Below are 17838 nucleotides of genomic sequence, written 5' to 3' on the forward strand. Positions count from 1 at the left end.
GGTGATGGTGGTGATGATATTGTTGGGGGTGATGGTGGTGGGTGATGTGGTTGGGGGTGATAGTGGTGGGTATGTGGTTGGGGGTGATGGTGGTGGATGATGTGGTTGGGGGTGATGGTGGTGGGTGATGTGGTTGGGGGTGATAGTGGTGGGTGATGTGGTTGGGGGTGATAGTGGTAGGTGATGTGGCTGGTGGTGGTGGTGATGTGGTTGTAACAAAGATGACTTTCTTGGGTTTTGAACCAGGAGGAGGGTGTCAGTACCGGGACACCTGAGGCACCAAAAGACTCAGGACTCTGCGTGTGGCTGCCAAAGGCCTATGTGGGCAGCCTTTCCCATCACCGGTTTCTTGGATATTGAAAGACAAAGACTCCAGGGGGAGATTGCGGCTGAGAGTCCCCCATGGAGAAGGGCTGGGGTGTTGCCCCTGCCCTGCCTCAGGCCACACCCTGGGACCTGCCCCCAGACTCACTCTTGCCCTGTGTCCACAGCCAGCAGCCGCCTGATGGGAAGTTCTCCGGCCTCTTCTTTCATGGGCAGTTTCCTCTCCAGCAGCCTGGGCTCGGCAGCCTCCACGCACCCCAGCGGCCCCAGCTCCTCCCCCTCTGAGCAGGCCTACGGTGGCTCCCACCCTGCCACCTCCCAGATCTGGTTCTCCCACTCCCACGAAGGTAAGTTGGCAGACTGGGCTCTCAGCGATGCCCTGGTGGCCAAGAGACTGACCCTGGTGCCCGGGCCAGGGGCAGGTGAGGGGCTCCCACGAGGGCAGTGGGAACCTGGCCGGTGGACGTTGACAAGCAGGCTCTGGTGAGGCTGCCTCCCTGCCGAGGAAGCCCCGGGGGACGTGGTGATTGGTTGGAAACAAGGGCAGCCTGTTCAGCAGTGGTCCTGACCAGATGTGTGCTCCAGATGGGCAGCAAGGGGGAACGGGGGAGCCAGGAGGGGCTCTGGGGAGCTGAGAAAATGTGGAGTACAGCTGGGCCGGCCAGGCTGGGCTCACCCTCACAGTGGCCGCGCCCCACTTCCCCACATGCTAGGAGGTGGGCTCCAGATCTGCCAGCCGGGAGGGGAGGGGGCGGGGAGAGCTGTCAGTGCACACAGGCTGCCACCCTGGGGCCTGGCCCAGGACAAAGAGTTCCTCCCAGGCCACCTGCCTCCCCATGGGACACAGCCCTGGGCACACAGTAGGCACCTCACGAATACTGGCTACTCTCAGGCTGCCTGGCCAGCAGGAGGCCCCTGGAGGCCCCCCGGCCTTTCCCTGGCAGGGCACCCCTGCCCGGATCCCCTTGCTTGCTCAGACCCCTTGCCCTGCAGCCTAGGCGGCGGCCCTGGGCCCCCATGTCCCTGGGCCCACAGTTGCTGGTATTCCCTCGGCTACCCCAACCCTGCAGTGTGGGAAGGGTTAAGCTCCCCCCGCCCCCCGCGGCTGGCACGCAGAGAGGTAATTGCAGTTGGCAGCGGGCACACAGGGCTCTCTGCTCCTGGCACCCGGTGCTGCCGTAACTCAATGACTGCTGAGCGGCGGGCGTCGTGTTTACAGAGCGCTGCGGACCCACACACCACGCCACCGCCCCGCTCCAGGCAGGGAGATTAGCACCCGGCACTGCTGGAAGCAGAGAAACCTCTCTTTGTGCAGCAAGAAAGGGGCTGTTTTCCAAGCAGAACAGGTGACGAGTGAGGGGCAGTTGCTGAAATAATCTGGGCTTTCGGCGCAGGGCGCACATGTTGGGCAGGCGACAAGGAACAACCTCTTCCTGGGTGCAGGGGAGGCCGCTACCTTGAGATGTCGTGGACAGCATGGGGTCCTCGGTCCAGACTCCCCTGCCCCTTCCTCCCACCCCTGTACTCCTAGCGGCCTCCTGGAGGGGAGACCAGGCTTGGCCATGGCTCCCGGGCTGGCTGTGGGGGCCCCGCCTTCCTGGCTCATACCCCCTACCCCGCCTCAGCCTTCTGTGTCTGTGGGCAAACGCCCCCGCCAGCCACAGCATCTGGCTCCCAGGATGTCTTTGGGAGGGAGGAGGGTGGCCTGGCATGGGGGGAGCAGGAAGGGGACGCCTGCGGCAGCCGTGGTGAACCCCCCCACAACAGACGCAACGGCTGCTGCCTGGCCCTGGCCCAGCCACAGGTGCACAGATCCACCTAGGACCTAGTCAGGGCCCAGAAGTGGCACCAACCCATCTCCAGTGTTCTCTGCACCAGGAGAGAGCTGCTATTCCACTCCCTCTGCCCACCCTGGGGGACCCCAGCAGCAAGGAGGGCCGTTTGCGGGTAGCACCACCTGCCTTGGAGCCCCCGTCCCGCCCCTCTGGGGGCTGCTCAGAGGGTGGGTGTGCGGTGGCCCACAGGCAGACGGCACCCACAACGGCCTCTAGACACTCACTTCCCCTCGTGCCAACGGCTGCCTGGGCGGAGCTGACCACATCCACCCCGGGGACCCCACCACCTCTCAGCCCCTCACGTGGGGCCCGGCATCAGCGGGTTCCGTCTGCTCCCAAGCCCCTGGGAGTCCCCCTGGCTGGGTGGGAGACCCGTGTCCTGCCACAAGGGTCGACATGAGCCCCTGGCGTCTGGGTTCCTGAGCCCCTTCTGTCTGCATCCCAGGGAAGTAGCTCCTCCGGGCAGGGGCGGCCTGAGCAGGAGGAGAGGACTGTGCCCATGGTGGCCCTGGCTGTGTCACACCGAGGAGGTTCACCTGTCTAGCCTGCTGGGCCCCTGGCACCCTGGCTGGGCGAGATGCATCTCCCGCCATCCGTGTCAGGTTGGGGCGGGCACGTGTGCGGGACAGTGGTCTGGGTGGACCAGCACAGGTGGAGGCAGGACAAGAGGACGCGGGGCGTAGCCTCTGAGCCGCCCGCCTGGGCCCCAGAATGCAGGGCCCACCCGGGGCTAAGGGATAGGTGTGGGTACCCCCCGAGGGTGGCAGAGCCTCCAAGGTCACACACCTCTGAGGCCTGTGCTCCGGCTTGCTGTCCCCTGCGCTGCCTTCAGTTGCCCCACCCCCCCGGGATCCCCTCCCCTCCCTGCAGGGGTTCCCTGCCACGCAGCCGTGCTCCCCGACAGACCACATGGAGCTGCCGCACTGAGCTGAGCGGCAGAGGCCAGGGCGGGCGGGCCAGGGTGAGAGGCTGGCTGGCTGCCCGGGCAGCATGCCTGGCTGCTAGTTTGACAGGGTGCCAGCTGGCTCCCATGCGCAGGGCCTGTTTCCCTGCCGTGTGTGTTCATGGGGGAAGGGGAGCGAGGTGGGCGGGGGGCACGCGACTCGGCTGGAGAGTGGGGGCCAGCAGGCACAGCGGGCTGCCTGGGCGGTTGGCCTCGCTCACGTATCCTTCCAGTGGCCCAGGATGGGCAGGAGGCAAGTGCCCCGCCAGGCCAGCTTGCCACCCCCTCCCTAGCCCAGGGCTTTCGTTGAGGGCAGGGAGGCCAGGATGGGGCAAGCCAGCAGGAACCCAGGTTGGGGTAGCCCCAGGAACCCCCCGACGCCAGGCAGGGCCTCCTCTCTCCCCATCTGCAGGGCAGCCCCTGGAGCTTCCCTGGGGGAGCAGCCGGGGGTGCAGCAGAGGCAGCCTGGAGCTGGAGGAGCCGCCTGGAACATCTGGCCTGTTCAGCTCCTCCCAGCCCACAGCTCACATGAGGCTTGGGCTGCCACCAGCGGTGGGCCTCCCTGGGGCTTTGGGTGGGGTGGGCAGCGGAACTGGCCAGGGGCAGAGGTGAGCTTCTGTCAGCCAGCCTGTCCTGGGTGGGTGAGAGCGGGGGTGGAGGCACGCACAGCTGGTCCTATTGTCGGCAGGCCTGGTCCCCTCCCTCCCCACCGCGCCCCCCAGCTGCCGGGCCAGGACCACCCACAGGGCCAATGAAAGAGGATTCTGTTCCTGGGGGGCTCAGCTGGGAAGGGTGGGGGCAGGGGCTGCTGAGCCGCCCACTGAGGCCACGCGTGGTGTCTTGTGCCACCTGAGGGGAGCCCTGGCAGCGACAGGCACACACACACGCTGGCTGTCTGCCTGGCCAGCCTCTTGGTCAGAACCACGCCCCGCCCAGCGGCCACCTCTCACCGGGCCTGGCCACGGGGCTACGCATGCGCAGTGCTCCCTGCCGACAGAAGCTTCCTACATCCTGCCGGCTGCCCCCCTGTCCCCTTCATCCCCTCTGAGGTCTCAGGATTCGCTGGTGCTGCTGGGAGTGAGCAGGAGCTGGGACCACATCTGTTTGAAGGATAGAGATCCCACCAGCCTCCACCCACCCTGAGTGCCCTCAGAGCTGCTGCGGCCCCAGCTCCATCCTTCCTGTGATGCCTGCCCAGGACCCGCTACTTCCTCCCAGACCCCGTCAGCAATTCCTTCCTCTCCCGGCCTCGGTTTCCTCAGTGGCTAAAACGGCCTCTTGACCTGTCCCCCACAGGCCCGCTGACCACCCCAGCACTGACGTTTCTACCTGGGCCCACTCCAGGCCTCCCACATCTATGCAGGGGAGGGGGAGCCCTTGCCCTGCCTGGACCTGCTGTCCCCTCCCATGTGCGAGGGAGAGTTGGGCCAGTGAGGACAAGCTGGCTCCCCTGGGATGCAAGGGACAGCATGGGCGTCCTGGTGTGGGGATGGAGGGGACAGCGTGGGGATCCCAGCGTGGGGATGGGAGGACAGGGTGGGGATCCCGGCATTGGGGTAGAAGGGCTCTGCCAGACTGGCTACCTCTGGCCAGCTTCTTGCAGCCAGAGGGCGGCTGCCCCATCCAGGTCTGTGACCCCCCTCCAGCCAGCTTCTCGCAGCCAGAGGGCCTCCCCACTCTGGAGGCATCCTGTGGCTTTCTGGAGCCAGCCCTCCCAAACCCTCGGCCCCTCACCATGGCCTGCCCTGGCCAGCTGCCCTGCCCTCCTGTCCCCACTAGAGTCCATCCTCAGGCCCTGGCAGTTCCTGAACCCCAGCCCGCTAAGACTTTGTGAATGTCATGTTCACGGCCTGGCTGAGTGCTGCTAGTCACTGTTGAGGGCAGGGGTTTCATCTCATGGCCATGGTGACCAGTACCCAGGTCCACACCTGGCAGAGCACTGTATGGAGGTGGCTGGGGGAGACACAGGCCTGGGGAAGCCAGGGTAGGGGCATCCCAGGTGGTAGAACCTGAGCCCCAGGGAGGTTGGGGAGAGGACCAACCCTGGTTTGGATAAAGGGCCTGGTCCCTGCAGCTGCAGGGTTCCCAGGGCCAGCCCAGGCTCGAGGTTGGGCAGGATGACAACACTTCTGTCATAAGCCTGGCCCTGGGACGGCACCTGCCTCCCTTTGGCAACGCCGCACAGCACAGTGGCGCTTGCGCCCATTTTACAGGTGAGGAAACTGAGGCTGAGGCTTTTGTGTGACTGAGAGCCTGTCCCCTCACCCTCTCCCTGCTCTCTGACCTGCCGTGCTTTGGAGTGGGTGCCCCTTCTGCTGTCTAAGAGGCAGGGACTTGGCCAGGGACTTGGGCTAGAGGCTGCTCTGGGACCTAGGAGGCTGCACCCAAGGCCCTGCCCACACCCAGGCACCGCAGGACAGGGCGGGACTGTGGCGGATGCGGCATGGGCCCCTGCCATGTGCAGAGCAGGTGGGCAGGGCAGGGGTCTTCACAGACCCAGAGCTGCCTTAGCCTCGAGTGCACACGCCCAGCCTCAGTTTCTCCATCTGCCACACCAGTGAGAACAGCTGTCCAGACCCCATGTGATACAGGCACAGAGAGCACCTTCCCTCCCGTGTCCGGCGGCAGCTGTCCACTGCTGGGGCCAGTGGCCTTGGTCACTGGGGGTGGGGTGCGACCTTCCTGGGCTGACATCCCTGGACCTGACCGGAGGGGGTGCAGCCACCCCGGCAGGTGCACCGTCCACTGTGTGCCTGTGTGTCGGGCTGGCTGGTGGTGTGCCTGTGGCCCGGGGGCCGTGACCTGCATGTCAAGGACGCTGCCTGGAGAACGTGAGGAAGGTCCCGGTGGCAGGCAGGAGGGAGTTCGCTGGCAGCCAGAGCTGCTGTCCAGGGTGCCAGCGAAGGCTGTGGGGGTCGTGCGGTTGCTTTTAGCTCCACACTGTGAGGATTGTCCATTACCTCCCGTGGTTTGAGGACGGCCGCAGCCCTGGACCCACGCTCCCTGCCATCCCCGGGCCCACCCTATGTGCTCCTTCCTGTGGGGTTGGTGCCTGGATCCTGGGCAGGCTGCTCGCTGCGTTTGTTCTAGAGGCTCCCATGGGAACCTGGCACCTGCCCCTGCTCTTAGCCTAGGAACAGACAGAGCTGGCCCGGCCTGCCCCTGAGGCAGCTATGGGTCACCACTTGGGCCAGTTCCCTGCAGGCCTGTGGATGGGGAAGGGGCTGAGCTTGCTTCCCCAGCCTCAGGGGGCCCCAGGGATGGGGCAGTCCAGCTCCAAGAAGGAATCTCCTGCCATACCCCCCCACCAACCACTCATGACCCGGGAGCTGCACTTTGAAACCCAGCCTGGACGCCCAGGGGTCTGCCCACCTGGGGTGAGGGGCCTGTGTGTAGGAGCGGGGTGTTCGGCAGAGAGCAGACGGGACTAGGGACGGGCCACTGGAAGGTTGTAGGCCCTTCCAGCCCTAGAGTGGGAGTGAGAACTGCCTGCAGCTGCGGTCACCACTAAGGCCCCTCCTGTGCCCAGGGCAGGATCATCAGCCCACCGAGGCCCCTCCTGTGCCCAGGGCAGGCATCATCAGTCGACTACAGTGCTTTGTGTGCCGCATGCGGACAGGGTTTCAGAATCCGTGTCAGCCCAGCACTTGTGGCCTGGCAGTCATCAGGTAGACCCGTGCTCTGCACCTGAAACCCACTGACACCTGAGTGAAGGGGGTGTCCCCTGAAAAGCCAGTGCCGCGTTGCGGGCTGGTGGAGGCCAGGCTGAGCCTCATGCATGTGGCTACGTGGCAGGGAGGCAGGGACATCCTACGTGACGGGGGACGTATGGGGTCACAAGAAGAGCAGGGACCACTTGCCAGGCCAGGGGTCTCCCGGGACTCCCCGTGGGAGGAGTAACAGGGGATTTGGCAGACTTGGCAGGAGGCGGGGGAGGGTTGTCTGCTTCGGAGCCCGGAGGATGGGCCCTTACTGGACGGTGGACATTTCAGACAGTCCCCAGAGCCTCCCACGTTCCCCAGGCCTCCCAGGCTGGCTGCCACGTGCAGATTTCAGGCCTGGGGCCACGCCCCGTTGGCTGCGTGACCCACTGCCCACCCGTCCAGGTGCGTGTGGGAGCCGAAGTGGTACCACAGTGGGAGACAGGTCGAGGCTCAGCCGTGGGAGGCCGGCGTGGCTGACGCAGGTGCCCGGTGCTTCCCCCAGGGAGGAGGCACTGCTGTTTGTCAGGATGGTGGGGTGTCCGCTGCCCAAGGTTTGGTCATCAAAGGCGTGGGGGCTGGGGCAGGGTGCTCGAGGTGTACTTCAGCACCCCCAGAAGTTTGCTAAGCCTGCAGCATCCGGGCCCTGAGCTCCGTGGCCCCAAGCGGAGCTCCCTGGGTGACCCTGCAGTGGGAAGTCCCCTGACCCCCCCGGGTGATCTCAGTCCCTCTGCTGGCTGGTGTCCTCCCTCCTAGACCTGACCGTGAAGACACCCCAAGTCCAGCATCCTGAGAGACCCAGGAACAGCCCCCCGGTCTTCTACCACAGGGATGTTCCCTGGGGGGTGGGTTGTGGCCACCTCTCCAGTCTGGCAAGAGGAGGAAGGCGCAGGGCTGGCCTGGAGAGGGCAGGGCCTCGATGCGCTGGGCTGCTGGGAAAATGTGTCAGAATGCAGGAGGGATGAGGGAAATGAGGTGCCTAGAGTGGGGGTGCCCGGCAGGCAGCCAGGGCTGGTGTGAGCAGAGACACTGGGCCAGGCCCTGTGTGCCGTGGGTGGGGGCTGCTTCTCTCTCCCCAGGGGTGAGAAGCCTTCAGGCTTCCCTTCTCCAGGTGGGCAGGAGGAGAGGAAGGGTCCCCTCACGCCTGGCTGCCCCCAGCCCCCATTTCTTGGCACTGTGCCCTCCCATTCTTCTGTCCTTCAGCCCTGCCCAGGGACAGCCTTGACCCCCCCCCCCGACTGCCCACTGTCTCTCCTCCTGCCCACACCACAGGCCTCCTACCTGCAACCCTTGACCTCCCCAGACATGGTGAGCTCAGGCCTGGGGGAGGTTGGGAGGGGTCTGGGGATGTGGCCATTGTGCCCCTGCCAAGCCCATGTGTGGCCTCCTGGCTTTACTCACCCATCAGGTGCTTGTGACCTTGAGCCTCTGTCTCCTGCAGTCCATCCCATCACAGGACTGAGTTTGGAGTCTCTTGCCCGCCACAGTAGCAGGGGCAGGATGTGGGGACCTCGGTGGAACCCCCACTGCCCCCAGGGTTCTTCCCCACACTCTGCCAGGCTCTGAGGGCACCAGCAGCCTGAGTCCTGCCCGCTTCTCTGGGAGGTTCGTTTAGCCTAGGGCTTGCCCTTGTCTGCTGGGGTGATCATAAAAGCTCCCGTCTCAAAGGGGTGTGGGAAGGGGAGGTTCTGGGGCCCTGGCATTCTAGCAGGAACTTGCAGTTGAGGACCTCTGGCTCTGGTCTCATGTGCCCCGAGGCCCTGCTGGCTGAGCCCTCTTGGTCTCTGGCCCTGGAGTGTCTCCTCCATGCCATCTGGGGCCTCTGCGGTCCCCCTGGAGCCTTCCCCAGGACCACCACCCCCACTCCTCAGTGGCAGCCCCTTCCAGGACGCCGGTGTGTCCCCGGCCCAGCCGCAGCAGCCCTGCCTTCTGGCTTCTGGTCTCAAAACAGCTGCTCTGATTCATGAAAATCATTTTTTTTATTTTCTTTTTCAGTTTTGAGAGTACAGTCTTGTTGGGAAAGAGAAAGGGGCTTTCCGTCGCTGGGCTAGGAGGACCTCTTCCCTTCCTCTCTCTGCCCCCTGCCCAAAGATGACCCCACCCTGCCAGCTGGGCCTCTCCGGCACCCCAGCCCCTCCGTCTCTGCTCCCTGCCCCTGCATCCCATCTCCCCACTCCCTCCTCCTCCCGCTCCCTAACTTCCCCTCTGGGGCCTCAGAGGTGGGGACTGAGCAGGAAAGGATGGGGGCAGCAGCCAGGCCTTTGGTCTTAGGGCCCTGACTAATGCTGCCCTGCTCCCTAGCCCAGGGGCCACCAGTCAAGGCCCAGCAGCTGAGGGACATGCATAGCTGCCCACCCTCAGCTGCCCGCAGAGGGGACCGGCGGGAAGGAGCCCACTCCTCGGCCAGCTGAGTGCTGCTCCCCCCACCGAGTGGATGGACTGGGGGACAGGGGCTCCGTGCCTGGGAAACGGTGTCTGGGAAGGAGGAATTTACAGACTTCTGTTTACCAAAACGAGGCCTCGTAAAACATTTAACAGCAGCCAATTAAAGGGGGACAGCTGCGGAGGTTTAGCCAGTGCCCCCCAAGGCCCTGCCCCTTGCCCTGCCACTCCCCTACCCCCGCCCCAGTTCGTTCCCACCCAGTCCCTCTCAGCTTTGGTCAAGTCTTCCAGGAGCAGAGTTCAATCTGGTAAACAGCTGCTCCAGATGCAGCTCCCACACAGACCAGGCCAGTCGGCCAGGCTCGAGCCTCAGGCCCAGGTCCTCAGCTGCAGGGCCGCACCAGGGCCAGGGCGCCTTCCCCAGGTCCCCAGACTTGGCCTGGGATGTGCGGCCTCACAGGGAGATGGGACTTCGCCCTGTCAAGCAGGCTTCTGTGTCTCAGGACTTCCCAGAGCCTTCCCTGTGCTCATGCCCTGCACAAGACTCCAGATGGGATGGGTGTGGGGTGCATGCTTGGAGCTGGTGACCCAGAGCTTGGGTTTCCTGGAGCATCTCCTGGGGCTCAAGCTCCACAGATTTCCCTGGGATCCACTGAGCCCCAGAGAAGATCGAACGGTAGCTGGGTGGTGCCTGCCACTGCTGGGGGTCCCAGTGGGATTGGGGTGTGGGGTGCACCAGTTGGACTCAGGGGCCCGTTTTCCAGGAAAGATTCAGAGCAGGAGTTTTAGAAGGTGAGGCCCCCGCCGTCCTGCCCCACCCAGCTGCGTTCATTCTGGCAGGTTGAAGCTGTAGGTTGCTGCCTCAAATGTCTTCTCCTCAGGCCTGTAGAGGGCTGTCAGACACCCAACCACAGCCACCCCTCGGCCCTCACGTTCAGGCAGCTGCTACGGTGGGCCGGCCAGCACCAGCACCACCGGGACTGCATGCGGGGCTGGGGCTGGGGCTGGGCAGGTCTGAATCTGAGAACTCTGCCCGTGGCCCGGGTTCCTGCTGGGGAACCAGAAACCACACTCCTTGTGACTGGTGTCTCTGATGCCCGGCAGACATGCTCTCTGCAGCCCTTGGGCTGGGTTCTGGTGCCTGCAGGCCTCCCAGGCCGTGCTCAGCCCTGTCCTGACCTGCCAGCTGTGCTTCACCCCTTGGGTGGGGGCAAGTGTGCCCCACACAACCAGAGCTGTCCCAAGGCCCAGGGCCAGCCGCATGGGTGGCTGGGTGTGGCTGGCTTTCCTGTATTGGGCAGGGGCAGGTTGCTCAGAAATGTGGCTGCCTTGAGGGACAGACAGACCCCTTAGCCTAGAGAGGGGCCTGTCTGGCATGACTTGGAGTCACCGCCTGGGGTTTGGGGGCTGGGGCCTGTGCAAGGAACTCTTTGGCCCCATCCCCTCCCCACCCTGTGCAGATCTCAGAGCCGGAAGAGGCCTGGCCACGGTGGGAACTCGGCGTCGGATGGACACACCTGTGACCTCCAGCCAGGGTCGGGGGAGGCTGGCCACACCCCAGCAGCACTGGTCCCTGGCCTGGGCTGTCCACTGGGCCCTGGGGCCTGCCTTGGCCAAGTCCGGGCCTGGCTGTCCTTTGGGCAGGACCTTGGCGCAGTGTCTGTCCACCGTGCCCCCTCCTCCCACCAAACTTCCCTGGAGTCCCTTTTCTTGCCCAGCCTGGGAGCTTCTGTGATCCTGAGTGCTGCTGGGAGGGAACAGAGGCCCCCTCGTCCGTCCTCCCCTCTCCCCAGCCCATCAGCAATTCAATTTGTGCCGCACCGGAGGGACAGCATTAGTCGAGTCAGAGTTAATATGATGTATTGACGGGTTGATTTCCCCCCGGCGGCAGCGTGCTGGGCTCTGCCGGGCATCGCTCCTGGGCTGCCTGCCGGCTTCTTGCCTCCCTGGGGTCAGGGCGAGTGTGGGCCGGGGGCTGGGAGTTGCCTCTGCAGCTGGGTCTCCTTGCTTCTCTAGCTCCGGGGTACCCCAGATTTTCGGGAAGTCTGGCATCCACCTTCCTACCCGTGAGCCACTTGGATCACCATGGAAACAGCAACGTTCTCTATGGGCAGCACCGTTTCTATGGAACCCAAAAAGGCAAGTGCAGCATGGGGCCGGCGTGGGGAGCAGGCAGGCTGGAGGTGGGAAGGGGGCGCAGGAGCTTCTGGGTCACAAGGGAAAGACCAGCCTAGGTGAGCCCTCCCACCAGGTGTCATCGACGCCAGGGTGGGGGCTAGAGGAGAGGGTGGGTCTGCCCCTCAGGATTTAAACCCAGGGGCCCAGGACCATCCCCAGGCGCAGGTTCAGTTCCCAGATCACGCTGTCTCAAGACCTCTCGCTGCTCAGGTGGGAGCAGCTGAGCTGGTGCCACCTTCCTTATCCCCCTAGTCCCACCAGCTTCCTCAGGACCTGGCCTTGCCCTGCAGCCCCAAGCAGCCCCCGGATCGTGGGGTGGCTCAGGACGAGGACACGTCCGGTGGGGGCTGGAGGAAGCCCACAGAAACCTGCGCTTCCTGGCTTACACACTCAGTGGCCTGGGCTAGAGCTGGGCTGCAGGAGGCCCAGCCCCCCAGCCCCGTGTCCTGGTGGACAGAAGGGCTGCTTACCCTATTGACAGCAGGCATTCCCAAAGAAGGGATGCAGAGTTAGAGTCTGCTGAGAAGTCAGAATCGGTGGAGCCTTGGGGAAGAGGAAGCGCAGGCCCAGCAGAGCCAAGTCCTGGTGCCAGCGAGTTCCTCCCGGAGTCCCCGAGACGGCCTGGCTGGAGGTGGGATGGGTGTGGGTCCTTATCTCCAAGTTGGTAGGGTGACATCTCATTTGCATTTAAACAAGTTCCCCTTGGGGTGACACCAGGAGGCTGGAGCAGGAAGCCCTCGGTTAGTTACTGGGCTTCAGTGAGAAGCAATACAGGGGTGGGGGTCCCACAGGGGCCAGCATCAGTGATATCTAGGAGGGGGATTGGGGACAGGGAGGGCTAGAGGGGTCTAGGTGACCCTCAGTTTCTGGCCTGGGCTATGGGAGGGTGCACCTTGGGAGAAGCAGTTGGATGGTGGGGTGAGTTCTGCCTCAGTGCAGAGGGGCTGGGACGTCTCCCCAGGAGGATCTGAGAGGTGTCTGGACACATGGGGTGCGGTCAGTGTAGAGAGGTAGACTGGGACGTTGTCCCGGCTGTGGAGAGGGACACCCAGGCTGTGGGGGTTGAGAAGGGAGGTGGGGACTTCCGCACATCCCCTGGGAGCTTCCGCACAGCCCCTGGGAGCCCAGAAGCCCTGGCGTTCAGGGCTGGAGCTCCGGGTCGCGGCAGAGGAAAGGCCCAGAAAGCCCCTGCAGGGCCTGAGAGGCAGACTAGACACGCTGCAGGGAAGAGTGGGGGACCCCAGTGAGCCTGTGCTCATGAGTGGTCATGATGACCCCAACTCTGAGTGAGCTGAGGGGTGGGGACCTGAGGCCAGTCTGCCCACCGTCGCTTGGCTGCCCGTCAGCCCCTTCTCCCTACCTCACACTCACTCCAGGACCTCTGTGTGGCCTGCACCTCCGCACCTGCAGGAGCCCGAGAGTTGCTAAGGCTCAGGAGGGCTTTGGCCTCGCCCGTGCCAGCCAGCTGCAGGGGAGCAGGCATGGGGGCCAGGAACTCACCACCAGCCCCACCCAGGGGCTGGGAGCTCCCAGGGGGTCCGGCAGCTCTCACCCAGGACAGGCACCCAAACCCATCTCCTCACCCTACACCCCAGCTCCTGTGGCTGCAGGCTGAGGGGCTCTGCTGCCCAGAGGACAGCCCCACAGGCCCCGTTCCCCCAGGCCCACGTCAGCCCCGGCACGTGCAGTTATTTTGACACTGTTTGTCAAGGGCGGGCAGGTGGCTGGTCCCAGCCCCAGAAACCCAGCCCCTCCACCAGCACAGGGGACTCCCTCTGGGCAGTGGGCCGGCCAGGCCTCTCGGCTTTCACAATATTGTGGTGCAGCTACGTCCAAGAACAGTATTTGGTTTTGGAAATGGAGCTAATTAGGTTTCGCTGGGGCTAGCCCCTTCCCGCTCCCCTTCCCCCTTGTTTCTAATTAGCAGGAAATTGACAAGGAATTTACATGCCTGAGGACAATTTTACAAGTTCCAAATGTTTCTTTTGTTTCCCCCCTTGTCTGCTCCCTCCGCTCTTGGCACCACCCTGCTGCCCACCCACCCAGCTGGGCGTGGAGAGGAACAGCCCCCCCCCAGGGTCCCCAGAGGCGGTAATCTGGCCCCCTCTGTGGGGTGATGGGTACCCCCAGGGCAGCCAGGAGTGTGGAGAGCTTGGGGCAGACCCTAGCCGGAAAGGGCGGGCCCAGGCCGAGGGCCCAGGCTGGGCAACTGTTTCAGGGACCAGCAGAGGGAGCCCCCAGACACCCACCAGCCACCAGGCAGAGTGAGCATAGCTGCTGCTCTCTGCCCCCGGAGCCACTGGCCTTTCTCCATTTCAACTCATTACCCTAGCCCCACCAGACTGAGACACCCAGACGAGAGGCCGAGGGGCTGGGAGCTCCCAGGGGGTCCGGCAGGTGGTTGAGCTCCTCCTCCATGACCGCCTGTCCTTCCTCGCCTCTTCGGGGGTGCCAGGAACTGCGCCTGCCACCTGTCCCTGATTTCCAAGGTCCTGGTGCCTGTTTGTAAAGACCCAGCGGGGATGCTCTGTAACACTCACTGCCTGCCCTGCGTCCCCCGAAAATCCACTGCCTGTCCCCTGTCCCCTGAAAATCTACCGCTTGCCCCGTGTCCCCCGAAAATCCCTACTGACACTGGGCCAGGTGGGGGAGACTGGCCTCAGGTTTGCATCTCCCATCTCTGAGGTGTGGGGGCTGAACATGGGGGCAGAGGGCGAGTGTTTCACGGGGACAGAACTTCAGTTCTGGATGGTGAGAGGTTCTGGCCACGAATGCTTGTGACGGCTGCACGGCAGGGGGAATGTGCCCAGTGCCCCTGAACTGTGCACCAAAAATGGGAAATTTTGTTATCCGTATTTCACTACAATTTTATAAAAACAAAAGCAAAAAATGACCGGGCACAGTGGCTCACGCCTGTAATCCCAACACTGTGGGAGGCCGAGGCGGATGATCACTTGAGCTCAGGAGACCAGCCTGGGCAACATGGTGAAACCTTGTCTCTAAAATAAAATAAAAGAATAGGCCGGGTGCGGTGGCTCACACCTGTAATCCCAGCACTTTGGGAGGCCAAGGTGGGCGAATCACGAGGTCAGGAAATTGAGACCATCCTGGCTAACACAGTGAAACCCCGTCTCTACCAAAAATACAAAAAATTAGCTGGGCCTGGTGGTGGGCGCCTGTAGTCCCAGCTGCTCGGGAGGCTGAGGCAGGAGAATGGCGTGAACCCGGGAGGTGGAACTTGCAGTGAGCCGAGATCGCGCCACCGCACTCCAGCCTGGGCGACAGAGGACAGGGCGAGACTCCATCTCAAAAAAAAAAAAAAAAAGCAAAAACCTTCCCTAGGCTGTAACCTGGGGTCAGTGCCAGCTGGTGTCCGGGAGGCACCTGGAGCACCTGTCTCAGGGAGTCTTCCTCCAGCCTCACCCCTAAGGCCTCCCATCGACCTTGGCTCTTTCCCACACAGATAACTTCTACCTGCGCAACCTACCGCCCCAGCCCACGCTGCTGCCGGCCAACCACAACTTCCCCAGCGTGGCCCGGGCCGCCCCTGCCCACCCCATGGGCTCCTGCAGCCGGGATCGAGACCGGGGCGAGGCTGGCTCCCTGCAGAAGGGCCCCAAGGACTTCGACCGCTTCCTCGTGGGCAAGGAGCTGGGCAGAGAGAAGGCAGGCAAGGCGGCAGAGGGCAAGGAGCGGCCGGCGGCAGAGGAGGACGGTGGCAAGGAGCGACACAAGCTGGTGCTGCCCGTGCCAGCTGACGGGCACTGCAGGGAGGGTGGCCCCGCACCCCGAGGAGCCTGTGAGGGCCGCTCCAAGCACCTCACCTCCTGCCTCCTCAACACCAAGGTGCTCAATGGCGAGATGGGCAGGGCTGCGCTAGCCAGCTGTGCGGGGGGCGTGCTGGGGCGGCCTGGCGCGGGGGTGGCAAACTCTGGGCGCTGTGCGAAGGAGGCAGCAGGCCCCCCGGAGCCCGGGCCGGCCTTCAGCGAGTGCCTGGAGCGGCGGCAGATGCTACACCACACCGCGTCCTATGCCGGGCCGCCCCCGCCCCTCACCACGGCCGCTGGCTCCTTCCCCTGCCTGCAGCTGCACGGGGGCCCTGACGGGCTCTGCCCGCTGCAGGACAAAGTCCCCCGGGACCTAAAGGCCAGCGGGCCCACCTTCGTGCCTTCTGTGGGACACCTGGCCGACAAGGGCCGCCCCTTCCAGGCCACTGAGGCCTGCGCTGTGGCAGGAGAGGGCAAGGACCGGCACCTGGAGGGAACCATGGCCCCCGACCATGCTGCACCCTTTGGAGTCTCTTATGCCCACCTGAAGGCTGAGAGCAAGGGCGAGCGGCGGCCTGGGGGCTTCGAGGCGGCCCTCAACCCCCGGCTAAAGGGCCTAGACTATCTCAGCAGCGCAGGCCCTGAGGCCTCCTTCCCTGGACTCCCTAAAGGTGGTCTGGACAAAAGCGGCTACTTCGAGTTGCCCACCTCTTCACAGGACTGTGCCCGGCCTGGTCACCAGGACCCGCTGGGCGGGAAGGCCCCCCAGGCCTGCTGCACTTTAGAGAAGACTGCTGGCAAGGAAGCCCCAGCCGGCCCCCCGGGGGCACAGAAGGTGGCCCGGATCCGGCACCAGCAGCACTTGGTGGCCCCTGAGGTGGAACAGGGGGGCATCGGGGCTGAGGCCAAGCGCAAGTCCCTGGAGCTGGCATCCCTGGGCTACAGTGGGCCCCACCTGCCCCCATGGGGTGTCCAGGCAGGCCCGGGCACCGCCATGGCCATCAGTGAGGAGCGCAAGGCTGGCACCTACCTGGACCCCTTTGGCAGCGGCCTGCAGCAGGCGGCCCTTCTGCCCCAGGAACTGCCTGCACCACCGAACGAGGTCTCGGCCATGAAGAACCTGCTGAAGTACAGCAGCCAGGCCCTGGCGGTGGGCCAGAAGGCACCCTTGGTGGGTCTGGGCGGCCTCAAGGCCAGCTGCGTCCAGCAGGAAGCAAAGTTCCTGTCCTCTAAGGCCCCAGGCCAGTCGGAGAGGCCGGACTGTGCCCGCAGCCGGGAGCACGACACCATGCACGGTGACGGGGAGGTGCGGCAGCCCCCTGTGGGCATCGCAGTGGCCTTGGCCCGGCAGAAGGACACGGCGAGCCGGTCTGAGGCAGCCTACGGCACCAACACTGTGCGGCAGGGCCGGGCTGCCCCCGCTTTCAAAGGTACAGGCCCTGCACAGAGAGGGAGGCAGGCCGGGCCAGTCTAGGATGCCCAGCTGGCCCTGCCCTGCGCCCCTGCTCACCAACTCCCACACCTGCCCTTGGCAGACCCTCCAAGGCCCCAGGACCAGGGGATCCTCCTCAGGGCATCAGGCCCCCGAGCTCAAAGCGGGGTCACTGCTTGCCTTAGCCGGTGGCTCCCTGGCCGCCCAACCCTCTCCTTTCTGCTGTCTCGACCCTGTGCAGCTGGCGGTGGGCCCCGTTCCACACACGCGCTGGACCTGGAGGCCGAGGAGGAGAGGACCCGGCTATGTGATGACCGCCTGGGGCTCGCCGGCCGCGAGCTGCTGCTGCAGTGAGAGCTGAGCCTGTGGCCCTGGGGAGTGGGGGCTGGGCCTGCGCTTGGGCTTGGGGCTCCCTACTTGGAGCCACGTGGAGGAAGAGGGTGGTCATGGCTGGGGCAGCAGATTCTATGGCTGGCTGTGGGTGGGTTTCTACCCACCCCTAGAGCCTTTCTGGGGTCTCACCCTGGGTTGGGGGTCTCAGCTAACCCCCTGCAACAGTCAGGTTGCCCACTCTCGGGGGCCAGGAGAGGGCCCCCTGTCAGCCCTGCAGAGCACTGAGGCTGGAGCCTGGGGTTTTCCCTGAGCCTCCAGGGCCCGTTCTCTCTCCCAGGTTGATGGCAGGGGGTGGGGTGGGGAGCTGGGCATTGGCGCTGGTGGCAGGGCTGAGCCCCAGGTCTTACAGGGACAGCAAAGACCGCGTAGAGTTCGCCCGGATCCACCCACCGAGCAGCTGCCCAGGGGACCTGGCCCCCCACCTCATGATGCAGAGCAGCCAGCTGGGCGGGGACCCAGCCCCCCACACCCACCCCCATCCCCCCTGGCTGCCCCGCACCCGCAGCCCCTCCCTGTGGATGGGGGGGCACTCCTACGGTCAGTGATCCCAGGGTGGGGGCTGGCCTGGGGCTGACAGGGGTTCCCTCCTGGTCCCTGAGAGGGGGAGGCCTGACCACTGTGCCCTCTGCCTCCCAGGCCTGGGGCACCCTGCCCTGCACCAGAACCTGCCCCCCGGCTTCCCCGCCTCTGTGGCTGGCCCCGTGCCCTCTGTCTTCCCCCTTCCCCAGGATGCCCCCACGCAGCTGGTCATCCTGCCCTCAGAGCCCACACCCCACAGCGCCCCCCACGCACTTGGTAAGGGCCCCTGGTCCAGGCTGCCACACTTGGGGGGGCTGTTGGAAGGAGGGACAGCTGGGGGTGGGCTGGCCAGGGCTCAGGAGGG

At 64.9% G+C, this 17838-nt stretch overlaps 1 protein-coding gene across 1 annotated transcript in view; it reads left to right on the plus strand.

Annotated features, from left to right (window-relative positions):
• The window catches only part of BAHCC1 (BAH domain and coiled-coil containing 1), a 136444-nt gene that overhangs the window by 97155 nt on the left and 21451 nt on the right, over positions 1 to 17838 (plus strand). Inside the window, exons 2-7 of the mRNA XM_011933294.1 lie at positions 492 to 671; positions 11202 to 11324; positions 14827 to 16560; positions 16804 to 16912; positions 17305 to 17492; positions 17592 to 17763. Coding sequence (XP_011788684.1) covers positions 492 to 671; positions 11202 to 11324; positions 14827 to 16560; positions 16804 to 16912; positions 17305 to 17492; positions 17592 to 17763 — 2506 coding nt within the window. The remainder of the gene's footprint in view (positions 1 to 491; positions 672 to 11201; positions 11325 to 14826; positions 16561 to 16803; positions 16913 to 17304; positions 17493 to 17591; positions 17764 to 17838) is intronic.

Source organism: Colobus angolensis, unplaced genomic scaffold (genome assembly GCF_000951035.1).
Source record: "Colobus angolensis palliatus isolate OR3802 unplaced genomic scaffold, Cang.pa_1.0 Scaffold1, whole genome shotgun sequence".
Lineage (NCBI taxonomy): Eukaryota > Metazoa > Chordata > Mammalia > Primates > Cercopithecidae > Colobus > Colobus angolensis.